Below are 17028 nucleotides of genomic sequence, written 5' to 3' on the forward strand. Positions count from 1 at the left end.
GTGGGAACTGTGTAGGGAAGATGACAGATCGCTGTTCATACTCTGTATGAACAGACAATCTGTCTCTTCTCCCCTCAGAGAAGCGGAAACTGTGTGTTTACACACATACTGTAGATCCCAGTTCTCCGTGTGTCAGCAGCAATCATGGGAGCCCATTGGTAATCGTGACCGCCGGGCACTAGCATCAGCTCGGGGGGGGGGGGGAGCAGCGGTGCGCACATGCCCCTAGTGGCCACAGGGCGAAGTGACGTAACATAACGTTGTTTTGCCCAGCCGTGCCATTTTACCACAGTACAACTGCGGAGGCTGGTTGACAAGTGGTTAAGTTGACCTTAAATTTAACCCATACCAGAACTTTATGGAAAGTCAACCCTTATTGGTTCAAACTTTTTATTTCAAAACAGAAAATAAAGCTTGATATTCTGGCTTATGGCACAATTAACAAGTTTACTGCATCCTTACAGATCTATTGGGATTCTTTAACCACTTCAGCCCCGGACCATTTGGCTGGCCAAAGACCAGAGCACTTTTTGCGATTCGGCACTGCGTCGCTTTAACTGACAATTGTGCGGACGTGCGACGTGGCTCCCAAACAAAATTGTCCAAAGTCCTTTTTTCCCCACAAATAGAGCTTTCTTTTGGTGGTATTTGGTGCCTCTGCAGTTTTTATTTTTTGCGCTATAAACAAAAAAAGAGCGACAATTTTCCTCAGTTTAGGCTGATATGTATTCTTCTACATATTTTTGGTTAAAAAAATCGCAATAAGCGTATATTCATTGGTTTGCGCAAAAGTTATCGCATCTACAAAATAGGGGATAGATTTATAGCATTTTTATTATCATTATTTTTTTTACTAGTAATGGTGGCGATCTGCAATTTTTATCGGGACTGCAACATTATGGCAGACACGTCGGACAATTTTGACACATTTTTGGGACCAATGGCATTTTTACAGCAATCAGTGCTATAAATTTGCATTGATTACTGTAAAAATGTCACTGGCAGTGACGGGGTTAACCACTAGGGGGCAGTGAAGGGGTTAAGTGTGTCCTATTGTATGTTCTAACTGAAGGGGGGATGGGACTGTGCAGGGGAGATGACAGATCGCTGTTCACACTCTGTATGAACAGACGATCTGTCTATTCTGTGTGTTTACACACACAGATCCCGGTTCTCCGTATATTCGCACGCACCCCCTAATGGTCGTCTATGTTACCCATGTAACATGACGGCGATTCGCGCAGCCGAGCCATGTTGCCGCAGTGCAACTGCGGCGGCTGGTCGGCATGCAGTTAAAAGCTTATATGAGAGGTCTGTTTATCTTTCAAATTTCAAGAATAAAAAAAAGATCTAGGGCCTGGGAATGCTTAGTGACTGAACAAGTCTTAAAAGCTGAACTTCAATATATAGTGAACCCAACTATAGAAATATATTCTGGTATCTCTTGCAAAAAAGCAGAGCAGAAACTTTTTTCCTTCAGCAACCTTATTTTAAGAATGGGGAAAATACGGGTCACCTTTTGGCTGCAATTGTAAAATTCAAAAACCAATGTCACAATGAATGAATGAATGATTTGTAAAGTGCTGCAAATGCGAACTGAATCGCCTCAAGGCGCTGATGAGTTGTGTTGTCAGCTTCATTAGAAGAGGTAAGTCTTGAGTTTTTTCCTGAAGGCCAGATGGTTTTCTTCCATGCGGATGTGAGTCGGATGAGAGTTCCATAGCCGAGGTCCCTGGACTGCGAATCTTCGTCCTCCCCTTGCTTTGTAGCGGTATTTGGGAACGAGGAGGAGGTTTTGGCTAGATGATCGCAGATTGCGATTCGGTGTGTAATGTTTTATTTTCTCTCTGAGGTATTGAGGGGTGTTACCTTGTATGCATTTGTGGGTGAGGCAGAGGGTCTTGAATGTGATCCGATTCTTTACTGTTAGCCAATGTAGGCTCCTCAGGGATGGGGAGATGGACTCCCAGGGTTTTTTTCCTGTTAGAAGTCTTGCCGCCGCGTTTGAATGGCCTGTAGGCGCGTAAGCTGATATTGGGGTAATCCTATGTAGAGTGAGTTTGCGTAGTCGAGACGGGAATTGATGATTGTTCCCACTACTGCTGCTTTGTCATCTTCTGGGATGAAGGGGATGAGTCTGCGTAACATGCGGAGGAAATGGTGAGATCCACTAACTACTGATCCTATTTGTGCATCCATTGTCATTTCTGAGTCAGAGATAACTCCAAGACTTTTGGATTTGGTACTCGGAGAGATGGTCTGTCCAAAGATTGTGGGCGGTGTCCATGGAGTCTTGGTTTTGGGATTTTGGTTAGCGTGTAGGTAGAGAAGTTCTGTTTTTGACCCGTTGAGTTTGAGGGAACTAATGGTCATCCAGTCATCTATTAAAGTGAGGCATTTCTCTAGTTGCTGATGGTGGTCTTTTTGTCCGGTAATCCGAAAGTAGATTTGGGTATTGTCTGCGTATGAGTGGAAGCAGAGGTCTGATTTTTTGATGATTTTGAGGAGAGGGCGGATGTATATGTTGAATAGCACTGGCGACAAGGGGGAGCCCCGAGGGACTCCACAGGAGATTGCTCGGGTTTCCGAGGTGAATGCTCCAAGTTTCACTGTCTGTGAGCGATTCTCTAAGAAGGATGCGAACCATTTTAGACTAGAATCTGTGGCTCCTGCTACTTCTGTGAGCCAGACAAGTAGAGTATTGTGGTCCACTGTGTCAAATGCTGCACTGAGGTCTAATAGTACCAGGAGACATGATTCTCCATCATCTGCTGCTTCGAGTGCATCGTCCCATATTTTTAGAAGTGCAGTTTCCGTACCATGGCCTGGTTGGAAACCTGTTTGTAGAGTGTCCAGAAGTTGATGCTTGTCAAGGTGGCATTGTAGCTGTTGTACTACCGCTTTCTCCATAATCTTGGAGACGGTGTTGAGGCTTGTTATCGGTCTGCGGTGGTTAGGGTTAGTGTCGAGATTGGGTTTCTTTAGCAGGGGTTTGACGATGCCGTGCTTGAGGGTGGTTGGCACAATCCCTTCTTTGAATGACTGATTTATGAGGTGTGTTATAGTGGGAGCCAGGATGTCTGCGCATTCTTTCAGGAGTTTTGTGGGAATTATGTCGTTTGGTGATGTGCTGTCTCGAAGGCTTCTCATAATGTTTTTGGTCGTGTCAATGGTGATTGGGGTCAAGAAGAAGTCTGACGGTTGTGTGCTGTTCGCGTCGATGTCCTCTTTTTGCTTTGGTTGGGTGAGATTGGTTGCTTTTTTCTGTTGAATTGATTTCCGAATGCTGTCGATTTTGTCGATGAAAAAATTAGATAGCTCATTGCAGAATTCTTGAGTATCGTTTGCTGGGGGCACTAAGCAGGTTGGGTCCATTGATTGGGCGACTATTTTGAAAAGTTCCCGCTGCCGGTTTAAGGCAGTTGAGATGGTGTTCAAGAGATGTTCTTTTTTCGCAGTGAAAATCGCTTTGTGGTATTTCACAGTGAGTATGTTGTAGTTCGTATGGTTTTCCATGGTAGGATTTCTTCTCCATGCTTTTTCCGCTCTTCTACGTTCTTGCTTGAGTAGAGTGAGAGTGCCGTTGTACCATCTCGAGTGTTTTTTGCGGATGAGTGTTCTGCGTTTTGGTGCTACTGAGTCTGCTGTTTGTAGTAATGCCTTGTTTAGGGAGTTGAGTGTTTGTTCCGTTGTGAGGTCTGCGTTTAGAGATTGTATTTAGTTTGATAATGTGGTTTTGAAGAGTTCCGAATGCAGTTTCTTCTGGGATCTGTTCCAGTGTGTTATTGTGGAACGTTTCTGTTTTTGGAGGATGGAATTGGTGGTGATTTTAAATTTGATGGCGTAGTGGTCCGTCCATGGTAGTGGAGTGTTGTCGAATATGTCCATATTCTGTTGGAAGATGAGGTCTAGGGTATATCCTGAACTGTGCGTGGGAGTATTTATCAGCTGTTGAAGACCTAGCTCTTCCAGTTGGTTGATGCAGGCGGTCGCAATAGGATCTTGGGTGGAGTTTGCCCAAAGGTTGAAGTCTCCAAGTACCAGAAGGTTTTTGGTTTTCTGGGTGTGCATTGAGATGAATTCAGTAAGTGGTGTGATGAGATTAGTCTTTGGTCCTGGTGGTCTGTAGCATAGTAATATGTGGATGGTGTTTTGGGGTGTTGTTTGAAGTTGCAGGGGGAGTATCTCCATGAAATGCACTGAGTTCTGTGACATTGGTTTGGTGAAGGCAAGGTGCGATTTGAAGATCACTGCTAGGCCTCCTCCTTTTTTTCCTATTCTGTGCTCGGTTAGGATGCTGTAGTTCTCTGGCACCAATTCAGTTAGGATGGTGTTGCAGTAAGATGTTAGCCAACTTTCCGTAATGAAGAGGCAGTCTATGTTGTTATCGATGATGAAGTTGTGGATTTCTAGTCTGTGCTTGACTGCAGATCTAGTATTAATCAGGGTGCATGCTAGTTGTTGTAGTTGGATTGGTGTCTCCCTGTATTTGATGGTTGCTTGTGGGTTGGTCCTTAGTAATTTTTCTTTCCTTTTTTGAGTGGCAGTTGGTAGAGTTGAACAGATGTTTCTTAGCCTGTGGAGGGCGTCCGCTGTGTACTTGAGATTACACATGGTGAAGCAAGAAAGTTGCTGAAGGAGGATGATGGGGGTGATGGAGGCTGCCTACCACCCTACCCGTTGATCCAGAGGAAGGCGAAAAAACCCCTGGCTGAGCTGGCCAATTGCTACAGCAGAGGAAAAATTCCTTCCTGACCCCCTGAGGGGCGATCGGCTCCAAGGACCCTGGATCAACTGCTGAGGTACCCCAGTGGCTTACCCGTGCAGGCTGGTCCGGAGGATGATGGTGGGGGGGTGGGGGTAAGGGGATCTGGCCGCTACTTACTGGTTGGAGTGATGCTGTGGCTGGGCTTAGGCGGAACTAAGCTGGACACTGGTCTGGTCCAGCGTCTCCGGTGGTAAGCTGTGCTCACACAGTGAAGTCAATGTAGAGGACGGGGTGTTCCAGGAGTAGGGGTACGGGGGCCCGCTGGACACGTGAGGGTGCTGGGTGGCTGGAGCTAGGCCGCAGCCGTGGTCTGTCCCCCGAGTCTAACAGCTAGCTGTTACAAGCAACAAGCAACAAGTAGTGGAATTGCAAATTTCTCCCACTAAAATTGCGCAAACAACTTTCATCAGTGTTTCTTGATTTCAACAAAAATCTGTATAGTAGAAAAGTAACCTATAAGGAGACTGATTTGCAACTTTTTTTTAATTCCATTACGCTAGTAGAAATATCAGAAAGCGATAGGGAGATGCTGGACCAACCTTTATCACTAGAGAAACTTCAAAAGGCCTCTGTTAACTTGCTTAATAACAAGCCCCAGGTACGGATAGGTTACCAGGGGAGGTTTACAAGGTTTTTGGAGATGACTTGTTGCCTGAATTGCTGGAGGTCTTTTATATAGCATTTGAAAGAGGTTATCTGCTATCCTCTATGAATGAAGCAATTAGTGGCATGGGTGCAGGTAAATGGATATATAACAGCACCTTTTTCACCACAACAAGGTACCAGACAGGGATGCCCATTATCACCTTTGTTGTTTGCTTTGGCCCTTGAACCTTTAGCTGCCTCTATCTGTCAATCAAAGAATATCATTGAGTTTTGTAGATCTATGGGAGAAGACAAAATTGCCTTATATGCTGATGATATCTTTTATTTTTGGAATACACTTTGTCCTCATTGGAGGCAGTGATGTCTTTAATTAATACATTACTTAGTTAATTTTCAGGCTTTAAGATAATTTGGGACAAGTCAGTTCTTTTACCACTGGACCCTCTGGTGACCAATCTGCTAATTTCTGCTACTCAAAATTGCTGTAGTCTCTACATTTAAATATCTAGGGGTACATGTCACATAACAAGTGAGTACATATGTGGAGAGGAATATGACTCCATTACTTAAGCGGCTTGGGCAAGTGGGAATAATTTGGAGTAAATTGCCTTTAACAATAATAGGAAGAATCAATTTGATAAAGATGATTTGGATGCCACAAATATTATATTCGTTACATAACTGTCCCATATGGTTACCACGGAAATTCTTTAAACAAATAGATACCCTGTTTAGAGAGCTTATTTGGAGATATAAACATCCCCAGATTAGCTTGGAAACTTTGCAGCTTCCTAAGGATGAAGGAGGTTTGGCTGTCCCTAATGCCAGGTCTTATTATTTGGCATCTCAACATCACCAATTAAATGGATGGAATACTATAGATTGTGAGGATCCCATACAACAAATTATATTCTCTCAATTGCTGATAGATCGCTTAGTGCAGTAAATAGTTCCTTACCATTTTTATAACAAACGTAGATATCCTACATTCTATTTGATACATAGGATCTGGACCACTGTTCAAAAAGTTAAAAGTTTTGATTTGTGGAAAAAGGCAGTTTTGATTTGTGGAAAAAGGCAGGTATTCAGTTTCTTAGCCAACTTTATGATAACGATGTTTTGCAATCATTTAATGAATTGGCAGTGAAATATCATTTGTCCGATAAATTATTATTTCAATATTTACAGTTACGGCACACCTTGCAGAGCCAAGCAAAGACCGTTTTATTCAAATATAATCCTTCATCAACTTTAGCTCTGGCAGTTTCCACAAGACGTACTAAACAGGGACTGATGGGTCCCTGCTCTATTGAAATGATAACTAAAATCAATTCACAGGAGGATAGCTTTGGACGGTGATGTAGAGACCTAGAGACACTTAGGCCACGTACACACGAGCAGACTTTTCGTCAACAAAAGTCTGACGGCCATTCCGGCGGACTTCCGGCGGACTTTTGAAGGACTTCTGATGGACTTTTGAACTAACGGACTTGCCTACACACGATCACACCAAAGTCAGATGGATTCATACATGATGACTTACGACCGGACTAAAATAAGGAAGTTGATAGCCAGTAGCCAATAGCTGCCCTAGTGTGGGTTTTCGTCCGTCGGACTAGCATACAGACGAGCGGATTTTTCGACCGGACTCGAGTCCGTCGGAAAGATTTGAAGCATGTTTCAAATCTAAAGTCCGTTAGGTTTTCGACTGGAAAAGTCCACTGAAGGTCCGATGAAGCCCACACACGATCGAATTGTCCACCGGACTCGGTCCGTCGGACCAGTCCGATAGAAAAGTCCGCCTGTGTGTACGCTGCATTAGTGATGAGGAATAGGGGCAAGCTCTTAAAAAAGTATTTAGGGTATCCTTATCCCCCACAGAGTGTTTAACCCAACTATTTATCATCCATAGAGTCCACTACACTCCTTCAAAACTGTATTCCTGGGGTAAAACAACTACACCCAATTGCCCAAGATGCACAAATGGTGCGGGTACACTTATACATATGCTGTGGCGATGCCCCAAATTGCATCGCTACTGGGATTTTATATTTGACATTTTGAATTCCTTGTGCTTTACACAAGTACAGCCTAATCCAAAAATTGCATTGCTGGGGGTTATACCAGATGATACCCTCCCAGTGGAAGTGCACATGATGTGGCTAAGAACTATGTATTTAGCACGTAAACTTATTTTGCAAAAATGAATATCAAACTGTCCACCAATGACAGATCAATGGATTAAAGCAATAAATCTAAATTTAAGATGAGAAGAAATGAATTGTGTAAACTGGTGGTTAGTGTCTAATCTGGTTGAGCAATCAGAAGGGTATATTAATAATATGGAAAAATAATAATACTGGAGCGAAATTGATATATATAAAATATGCACCATTATGGAACAATGTGAAGGAGGGAATTGAAAAAGAGTCTGATGAACGCAGAAGGAAGGGATGTGTTTTTTTCTCTCCTCTTTTATAGGGTGGGGCTATGTGATGAAAATGTTGTAAGTGTTCTTTTTTTTTTTCTTTTTTTGTTGAAAAATGTGAAAAAACTCAATAAAAAATTAGTTGATTGAAAAAGAAAACCTACGGTATTAAACGATTTATGTCCTACCATGTCTTCACCTTCCTTCTTTATATCCTTTATTGTAAGAAAATGACAAATAAACAAATATACCTCCTAACACATCTACTAAACAGCAGACAATTACGTGTGAATGATCAGTGAATCATATCACTTGTCACCTTTTTTGCTATTGGTATTATAGGAAAGATTCAGAGTAAAATTACACCCAAAGCTGAACTATGTGCCACCTTGGATACCATCTGCCGATTACACAGTAACTGCAACAAAGTGGCAGCTAAGTAGCAGCCACAGACTAAAACAAATTTCACCTCCTTAATAGTTTACCCCCTCTGTAAGCCTGTTCATTAATTGTGATATAAGTAATGGTCTTGTGTAATTACATTGCCAGATCACATAGCACTTCATTGTTAGCCGCTATACTTTCCTCCAATCCTTCATGCCAGACTTGCAAGCTTTTTGGTACACTAAGTACAATACACTTCTGTCCATCCATCCACACAGCCAGTGAGTGTGGGGGGCACAATGCCATAAATATTCTCCTGTCTAACATTGCTGGGACATGAGTCAGTGGTACTACAACATTAATCGTCACTGATGGTTGTGGAGGGATTAAACAATGTTGTCTAATATAGTTTGCCCCCACTGAGTGACCTAATGTAGTTGATTTATTAAAGCAAATAGGCTCTTAACTTTGCAAGGGCATTTTCAAGATTAGCAAATGAGGTTGGGTTCCATTTACTTTCATCATCCAATCATGTGCAAGCAAAAAAAAAAGATATATATATATTTTCCTTGCACGTGACTTGATATTCTTTGCAAAGTGACTTTTTACCATATTCACTAAGCTAAGAGAAAATGTCCTAGCAAAGTGAACAGCCTATGTGCCTTTATTAAATCAACCCCAATATGTCTCTCTGCTGAGTGAAATAAAACATTGTAACATAATCTGCTGATCATAAATATTCATTCATTCAGTATGCAGTTGTTAAATGATATATTATGACCTATAGTGTAATATAATATGCAGTCTCTGAATGATATCATATGATGCAGCTCAGCGGCAGTCTAAGGCTACAATTTACATATATCATTTCCTATTATTTCTTCCATGGTGAGGATGTCCACTTTTTTCCCTTAGGCCTTTTTCATAACTTCCACCATACAACAAAGCTGATGGGAAAAGCACTCAAGAAAATATGACCCTCTACTGATTGATTGAATTGCCTTTTATATTAAAGATGTGAAAGTTAAATATTCTGCAACATGTATATGTATTTAACATCTTAGATACTTTTGCATAATAATGTAAAGCTTGAATAGTTGCTGTTTGACAAACATTGCTACTTACCGAATAGAATACAGAACATTTCCATCCTTAAAGATTCTTAGAAGCTTGTTGTCTGTTGTAACTTCATGAAAGTTAGCACCTTTTTCATTTGCAAAGAATAAATCAGGTTTCCATATAGAATCCAGCATAGAAGGATCTAAATCTAAAGAATCATCTGGATATTCACTGTATGCAAGACGTGGGTCATTCCACTTCTGTCGCAAAAAGATATTCAAGCGGTAGTCCTGTAAAAAAAATAATAATATGATCTAAGTATAGTATACAACAACTTCTTCTTTAAATGAAATAAGAAGAGATAGAGCAGAATTAAATAATGTCCCTCATTTAAAAAAAGCAAGTGAAGTCATAAACATAAAGAGATACCAACTGCATTCTCTTAATAAACATAATGCCAGAACTGTAATTATTGGTTATAGCAGTCCAGTGGTTAAGTATAAGGTCCCATTCACTTCTCTGATCCTGACTATAAAATGAATGTGCAGCATTTTGTTCAATGCAGCACAGTACAACACACAGTAGTGCATTACTATGCGTTACAATGCATTGTAACACATGTGCATTGGAGCTGCGCTGCCTTTGTAAATTAGGATGCCATTCAAAAGGTACTAAACACACTGGATTGAAAAGGTTTGTTTCCCTTTGTGTATAACTTTGGAAAGGGCTAGAGGATTTTTTTCACTCCTTTAGCTTCTGTTGAAGCTGAAGGGGTGAGAATTTTGTAAATGTTCACTGCAGGCTTGTTTATTCAATAATACATTTGTCATGATATAAAAATTATATAAAATATATATATAAATTATATAAATATAAATCATGCATATGTACTTTTATGGGCTTTCTTTTGGAAATATTGTAATCTATAGACAAAAAAAGTAATTCAGAAATAAAAACCATGTGTTTTTTATTCTATGTTCTATAAAACGATAGTTTTAAAAATGTAGTGTGGGTGTAAATAAAAAGTATATGATTTATTCAATAATTTGCCCCAATAAAAAATAATTACAATTATATTACTGAAACAGAGCATGGCACATTATTTGCAAATTCATTTTTTTTCAGGCTTTAAAAATATTTGACATTAGAAATACAATAACATAAAATCATTATTTTATTAAATAGATGTATTATTGCACAGTTTGCCATGATAATTAAATGTGAACGTGTTGAAAATAAATTGTATTTTATCATGTATTGAACTAACAATGAAAGCAGCTTTCATCTTCAATAATCATTCCCTTGTAAAGTAAATCAAATTAAAGTCAAAAGTCATTTCCATGGTTCTTACAAAAAGGAAAACTGAGAGTAGGTATATATGAACAAGTAATAAAAAAAGCTGATCATACAAGACTGGATTAACTATTGAGGCTTAGTCCAATTTATACCCCAAAAAAAATGTAGGGATGAGAGAACAGATTTCAATTTAAGACAAAGCACAGACATCTCAATTCACAGAAATATATTTATTCAGACTTGTCCAATCTGCAAAGAATTATACAATCTATTACACAGTTATCCAGTTGTTGAATTGTGTGATTGTGATGATGTGATTGATCACACAGATCTGCTAATTGTCACGAAGATTTAAAAAAATGCACATTTTTGGGTCACCAGAAAATTGCCCTTCAGATCTGTGTGATAAGCAGGCAATCATACAATTCTGGATCCAAATGTGATCATGAAATGTATTAATTATTTCATTACCATTCACATTAATATAATTAAAGGGGTTGTAAAATCAGAAAGTTTTTTATCTTTGTGCATTCTATGCACAAAGATAAAAAACCTTCTGTGTGCAGCAGACCCCCTCAGCCCCCCTAATACTTACCTGAGCCCCATCTCTGTCAGCAATGTCCATGAGTGTCTTTGCCATCCAAAACTCTCAGTGCTGATTGGCTCAGACACAGCAGCAGTGCCATTGGCTCCTGCTGTTGTCAATCAAAGTCAGTTAGCCAATAGTGGGAAAAAGGGGGCAGGGCCGGCCTGGGCCACAGCTCCGTGTCTGAATGGACACAGGAAGCTGTGAATTGGATCAGGTGCCCCCATAGCAAGCTGCTTGCTGTGGGGGCACTTGAGAGGAGGGAGGGGCCAGGAGCACAGAAGAGGGACCCCGAGAAAACGAGGATCTGGGCTGCTCTGTGCAAATCCACTGCACAGGGCAGGTAAGTGTAATATGTTTGTTATTTTTATAGAAAAAAAGAAGACTTTACAATCACTTTATGATTAAAAAAAAGGTTTAAATTTACCTATTTAACTTGTGTGAATCAATTTGTTCAGTCATATATTACACAATTGTAAGATCCACAGAGCACAAATCCCTGGTAGATCCCATATAGATATAAAATAATAGAGAGAAGTAAGTCCAGCATGATTACTTCCCCAAACAATTCCAGCCTTCTAAGTTTACCTTTTTACTTTTATAATTGTACTCATATATCTTTACTTGATTTTCTGTTTTTCATAAAATATTGCTTTTCAATGTTGCTTGTTATTTTAGGTATTACTGTTTACTGTCTGTATACAGAAATTCTACTTTTATTTTCACATTCATTAACTGCATTACCTCAGTTTCCAACCCATGGAGCAAACCAATAATAATGACCGAGCAGTCTAGTATGACATCAGGAACATATTATTATTATCTGAAAGCCTAAGGGGCTTTACAATAAAGAGGTAGATTAATCATAGACATTTACTTGTTATGTAGGAAGCTATTACAAAAGCTCTGCCAATGGGCAAACTGGATTTTCATTAGTTTGTCTCTGTGACTAGACATAATAAAAAAAGTTCTAAAAGCCATAAATATAAACAATTTTGTGTTCAAAATAAAATTCAAAAAGGCCATTAGATTCCTGTTTTCTAATAACAATTTGTTCACTTGGTTGGTCATTGAGCTGCCTGTGCATTCCTCCTGCAAGAAGCTTAATGGGCAACTGTACCAGAGCACACAGAAGGCTGGCAATGGCTTAGCGTTAGATATAAAAAAAACAAGTGCAGCTCTCTAACAAATACTTAAAGCACATAAACAAATTTGAAAATGTGAAAAAAACCTCAATAAATTCTTAAAAAGTGAAAACCTAGTGCATCACAAATATAACATAAAATAAATAAATATATATATATATATATATATATATATATATATATATATATATATATATATATATATATATATATATATATATATATATATTTTTTTTTTTTTTTTTATGTGCTTTATGTATTTGTTGAGAGTGCTGCATTCATTTTTTATTTATTTTTGTACTGTGGGAGTGTGCAAATCATATTTAGTGCTTGCTTGGGAGAGGAGTGTTCATTTAGTGGCGGCACAGGTTTTTATACTAGTTTATAATTGCTTAGCATTGTCAGCCTGCAACAAAAAATGCTGTTATTGGCACTATCTTTAAGTAAAAAAAAATGCAGCATACTAGAAAAAAATAATTAAGAAAACTATACACAGTGAGGCATGATGGCAAGCATTCTGGAACTATAGATTTGTTATTTCAAACACTTTGAATTAAGCATTTTAGGGGAGACTTATTTTTGTATATGAGATCAGCTATAACAAAATAGTGATGCTTGCAGTGTGAATTTTACAAATGTCTACTTTGATCCTGAACCACAAGTAAATTATCTTTTTTCAATCCAATACAGATAGCATGTAGACATGCACATACTAGAATTGTCTCTGTCCAAAGATGATGATGAGGCTCTAAATGAAAATGTATTTTCCTGTGTTTCTTTTGCCTGATGCTTGAGGTGATTGTAGCCTTATTAGACCTTATAGAAAAAGTGCTAAAACCATTAGTCACAAACACTGCTAAGTTCCTGCAATATACTGATACAAATGATTTTTTGAACAAGCTCCACAATATACAGCAATTACCACCAAATACAATTCTAGTGTAAATTGGTTAAGATGGAATGGCTGCATGTCACAGATTCTTATCATCCACACCAAATCACACATACAGCACTTGGAATATTACATATCTCATTTAATTCATTGGGAAGTGGGAAGTAAAATGGCATCCCAATATGAAAACTTATTTATGGCTGACCTGGAGAACAAATTCCTTAAAGTGGAGTTCCAACGACATGTTCTAATTTTTTTTTAAACACTTCTAAAGGTCAGAACATTAACATATAGCACTCACATGTTTAGAAAATTTCATCCCCCGATGTCCACTGTAATATAAAAAATAAGTTATATAATAGTGTCCGGGCCGTTCCCATTTCGCTTTAAATCCAGGAACAGCAGCTAGCCAATGGGATGCTGCGGAATGTGCTGGAATCTGGGAAGCCTTTACAGGGAACTGCTGGGCTGGGAATTTCCCCCTTTTCCTGCAAGGAGCACCGGCTGAAGAGCTCTGCCCCTCTCACTGAAGCTATGGAGTCCCTCTTTAAGCAACTCCTGGAGAAAGCTGGCAGTGAGGGAGGAGAAGCATGACTGCGGCGCTGCTTGACACTAGGTGAAGCTGAGAATGGAGGACAGCAGGACAGGGACATTGTGAAAGGTATGGCCAGGATTCCGCGGGCACAGCACGGTGACATGGAGAGAGGGGCAGCGGTTCAGGTGCAGCAGGGGAGAACGCGGCAGAGCCAGCCTCCTGAACAGAGCCAGACTAGCTGAGGAGGAGTCTGAGGAGGAGCATGGATGGTGTGGAGCGGCCGCCGAAGATAACAATGGAGAGCCTGTGGGTGCGCGCTGCACCTCTAAGAAGAAGACATGTTCCAGGTCGCCGGGTAGAAGAGGCAGCAGGCAGGGCAAGACTGGGCAGCCCGCTGCAGGAGCAGGGAGGGGGCGTGCGCTCTCCCCACAAGCAGCCAGTGTACAGGAGCCAGCAAGAACAGTGCAGGACAGCTGCTGTATGATTGAAGAGCCACAGGCACTGCTACACAGACAGGTGCCAGTTCACGGTTTGCTGCTGGGGGAAGCTGTTCAGCAAGAGGCTGCACAACCTCCAGCAGTGGGTCAGTGTGCTCAATTTCATACTTTAAATGTTTTAGTTGATTCCCTGTCATCTTTAGTGAGAACGCTATCACCTATGATTCCTGCTGCTGTTTCATCTGGCAACTCGGCCCAGAACTCTGTGTCTACTGCTATGCTCAGCCCTTCTCCTGTCTCTGTGTCTCACTCTGCTAGCTTGTTATCCCAACACAGCCCCATTGCCATGGTTACTGGGGGTATGTCTGGGGATTTGAATGTTCCTTTGGCAAGGGTCAATGTTCCGGAATCACTCATGAAGAAGTCATGCCATGTGAAATGTCTCCCCTGGGTTACCATTTGAGTTTAGCGGTAAGGGAAAAAATATGGAGGGGGATTTTATAGATATGCTATCCCTGTTACCCTCACATAAAGATTTCATGGGGAAGATAGAGAAGAGAGGGGACGAAAAGCAGGAGGATGAGAGGCGTAGACCTATCCCTAGGTCATTCAATAACTGGTTGAAAGCTTATTGCATCTTTGCAGGAGTAATGGCGGAAAAGCACCCAGAACAGTGCAGGGGTTTGCATTTAGACCACAATTTGGAGGCATATAAAAGTTTTGGGGGGCTCGGCTGGTACTATTATGATGAGTCATTTAGACAAAAGTTGTCAGTCCACCCCTCGTTGAGTTGGGGAATGAAGGATGTAGGGCTATGGCTCAATCTGCTTGCTCCCCAGAGACAAGTTGCACCTAAGCCAGTTGCAGTTAACCCTTCAAGCACTGCGTACAGAAAAGGCTGCTGCTTTGCTTTTAATGACAGAATTTGATGCTGGAATGCGGCTTGTAAGTATAGGCACAAATGTGCCTATTGCGCTGGAGCACACCCTGTGGTTAAGTGCTATAAAAAGAATGTGAGTGCTGGGGCTAATCAAAGTCAGAGGGATATTTTTCAAAAAAGCCTGCACGCTAGTGATGCTGGAGAAAATGCGCCCATGGCTGGACAGGTATCCAAACCGAGAGAAGGCGCATTTTCTCATTAACGGCTTTTTGACTTTCCTCTCCCCTCTTTTTCAAGGGAAGGGTGCACGATGGTGAGAAATTTAAAATCGGTAGGGAATTTTACGCAAATAGTTAGGGAGAAAGTTTTCAAGGAAATTGAGGACGGGCACATTGCTGGTCCTTTTGATACCTTCCATATATCACCTTTGGGAGTGGTACCCCAAAAGGAACAGAATACATATAGCATTATTCATAATTTGTCTTTTCCTAAAAGGCATTCTTGTAATGATGAAATTGACGATGCGCTCTGCTCAGTCTCATATGCGATGTTCGAAGAGGCGATTTTTAGGATTCAGGAGTTTGGGCCTGGATCGTTGTTGGCCAAGGTCAATATGAAATCGACTTTTAGGCTTTTGCCAATTTCGACTTTAGCTTTCAATTCTTTAGGGTTTTATTTTGAAGAGGCCTATTTTTTTGACAAATGTCTCCCCATGCTCAGTGTCGTGCTCATATTTCTAAGCATTTTCTTCTTTTCTCCACTGGGTGACTTGTTTTCATTCAGGAAGAGATAGCATGGTCCACTACCTGGATGACTTTTTATTTGTGGGACCTCCAGAGTTGATGATTTGCAATAATTTGTTGCAGGCATCCAGGGAAATTTCTCAGCACTTTGGAGTTCCATTCGCAGAGGAGAAGACGTGTCTACCCACCAAGTCTTTGGAATTCTTGGGAATTCACATAGATACCTGTAGGATGGAATTCCTTTTGCCAAAGAGTAAATTATTGAAATTGAAATCTTTGCTGGGGTTAATTCTTGTAAGAAAGTGCTTCTGAAAGACATGCAATCTCTTTTGGGCATCTTGAATTTTGCATACAGGATTATGCCAGTGGGTCATATTTTTTCACGTCGCCTTTATCTTGCTATTTCTGGCATGCAGTCACCATTCGCCCACATCAGATTGACGAGTTCTCTTAAGGAGGATATGTTGGTTTGGGCCAGGTCCCTTGAAATCTACAATGGCCAGTCTTTTTTTCCAAAGGATTTTATTTTTGCACCAGATTTTATATTGTTCAGATGTGGCAGGTTCGAAGGGATTTGCTGCAATTTGGGAAACGCATTGGTGTTGTGCAGCTTGGCCTGAGTAGGTGGGTAGGTAGGGAGGTAACTAAGAACATAGTTCTGCTGGAGTTGTTCCCAATTTTGGTGGCGATGGAGCTTTGGGGATCTGGTATTGCGAACAGGAGGATTTTGGTAGAGACAGACAATAAAAGGGTCCTCTTTGCGATAAACTGCCTCTCGTCCAGATCGCTGTTGGTAGTTAAGGTGTTAAGGCAGATTTTTTTTTGTGTTTAAAGTTTAATGTATGGCTCAAAGCTAAATACACTCCGGGAGCTCAAAATAATATAGCCGATTCGTTATCTCAATTTTAGATGGACCGTTTTCGCCAGCTGCCTCCGGAAACAGATATGGAAGGCATTCAATGTCTGGAGTATCTGTGGGACGTGATCTGAATATAGTAACGAGAGCTATCAACAAGTACACCTATGGAGAGCTCAGAGGAACAAAAGCTACTCTTAACATTTACTTCCTTTGCACAGCACCAACTACAGTGAGGAGACTGAACTGCACCAGCCTTCACACTGACCAAAGACTTCTCTATTATTGTGGTAATGGACTTTAAAGGTACACCAAGAGAGTCACACAGTACAGAGAGTACAGTGTTTAACCACTTGAGCCCCGGACCATTATGCTGCCTAAGGACCAGAGGTCTTTTTCCAATTTGGCACTGC

The 17028-nt window shown here is 40.7% G+C and overlaps 1 protein-coding gene across 1 annotated transcript in view; it reads right to left on the minus strand.

The window, feature by feature from the left end:
* Positions 1-17028, minus strand: part of GLRA3 (glycine receptor alpha 3) — a 503536-nt gene that overhangs the window by 76208 nt on the left and 410300 nt on the right. The window contains exon 4 of the mRNA XM_073606537.1: positions 9312-9535. Coding sequence (XP_073462638.1) covers positions 9312-9535 — 224 coding nt within the window. The remainder of the gene's footprint in view (positions 1-9311; positions 9536-17028) is intronic.

This window comes from Aquarana catesbeiana, linkage group LG01, assembly GCF_042186555.1.
Source record: "Aquarana catesbeiana isolate 2022-GZ linkage group LG01, ASM4218655v1, whole genome shotgun sequence".
Taxonomy (NCBI): domain Eukaryota; kingdom Metazoa; phylum Chordata; class Amphibia; order Anura; family Ranidae; genus Aquarana; species Aquarana catesbeiana.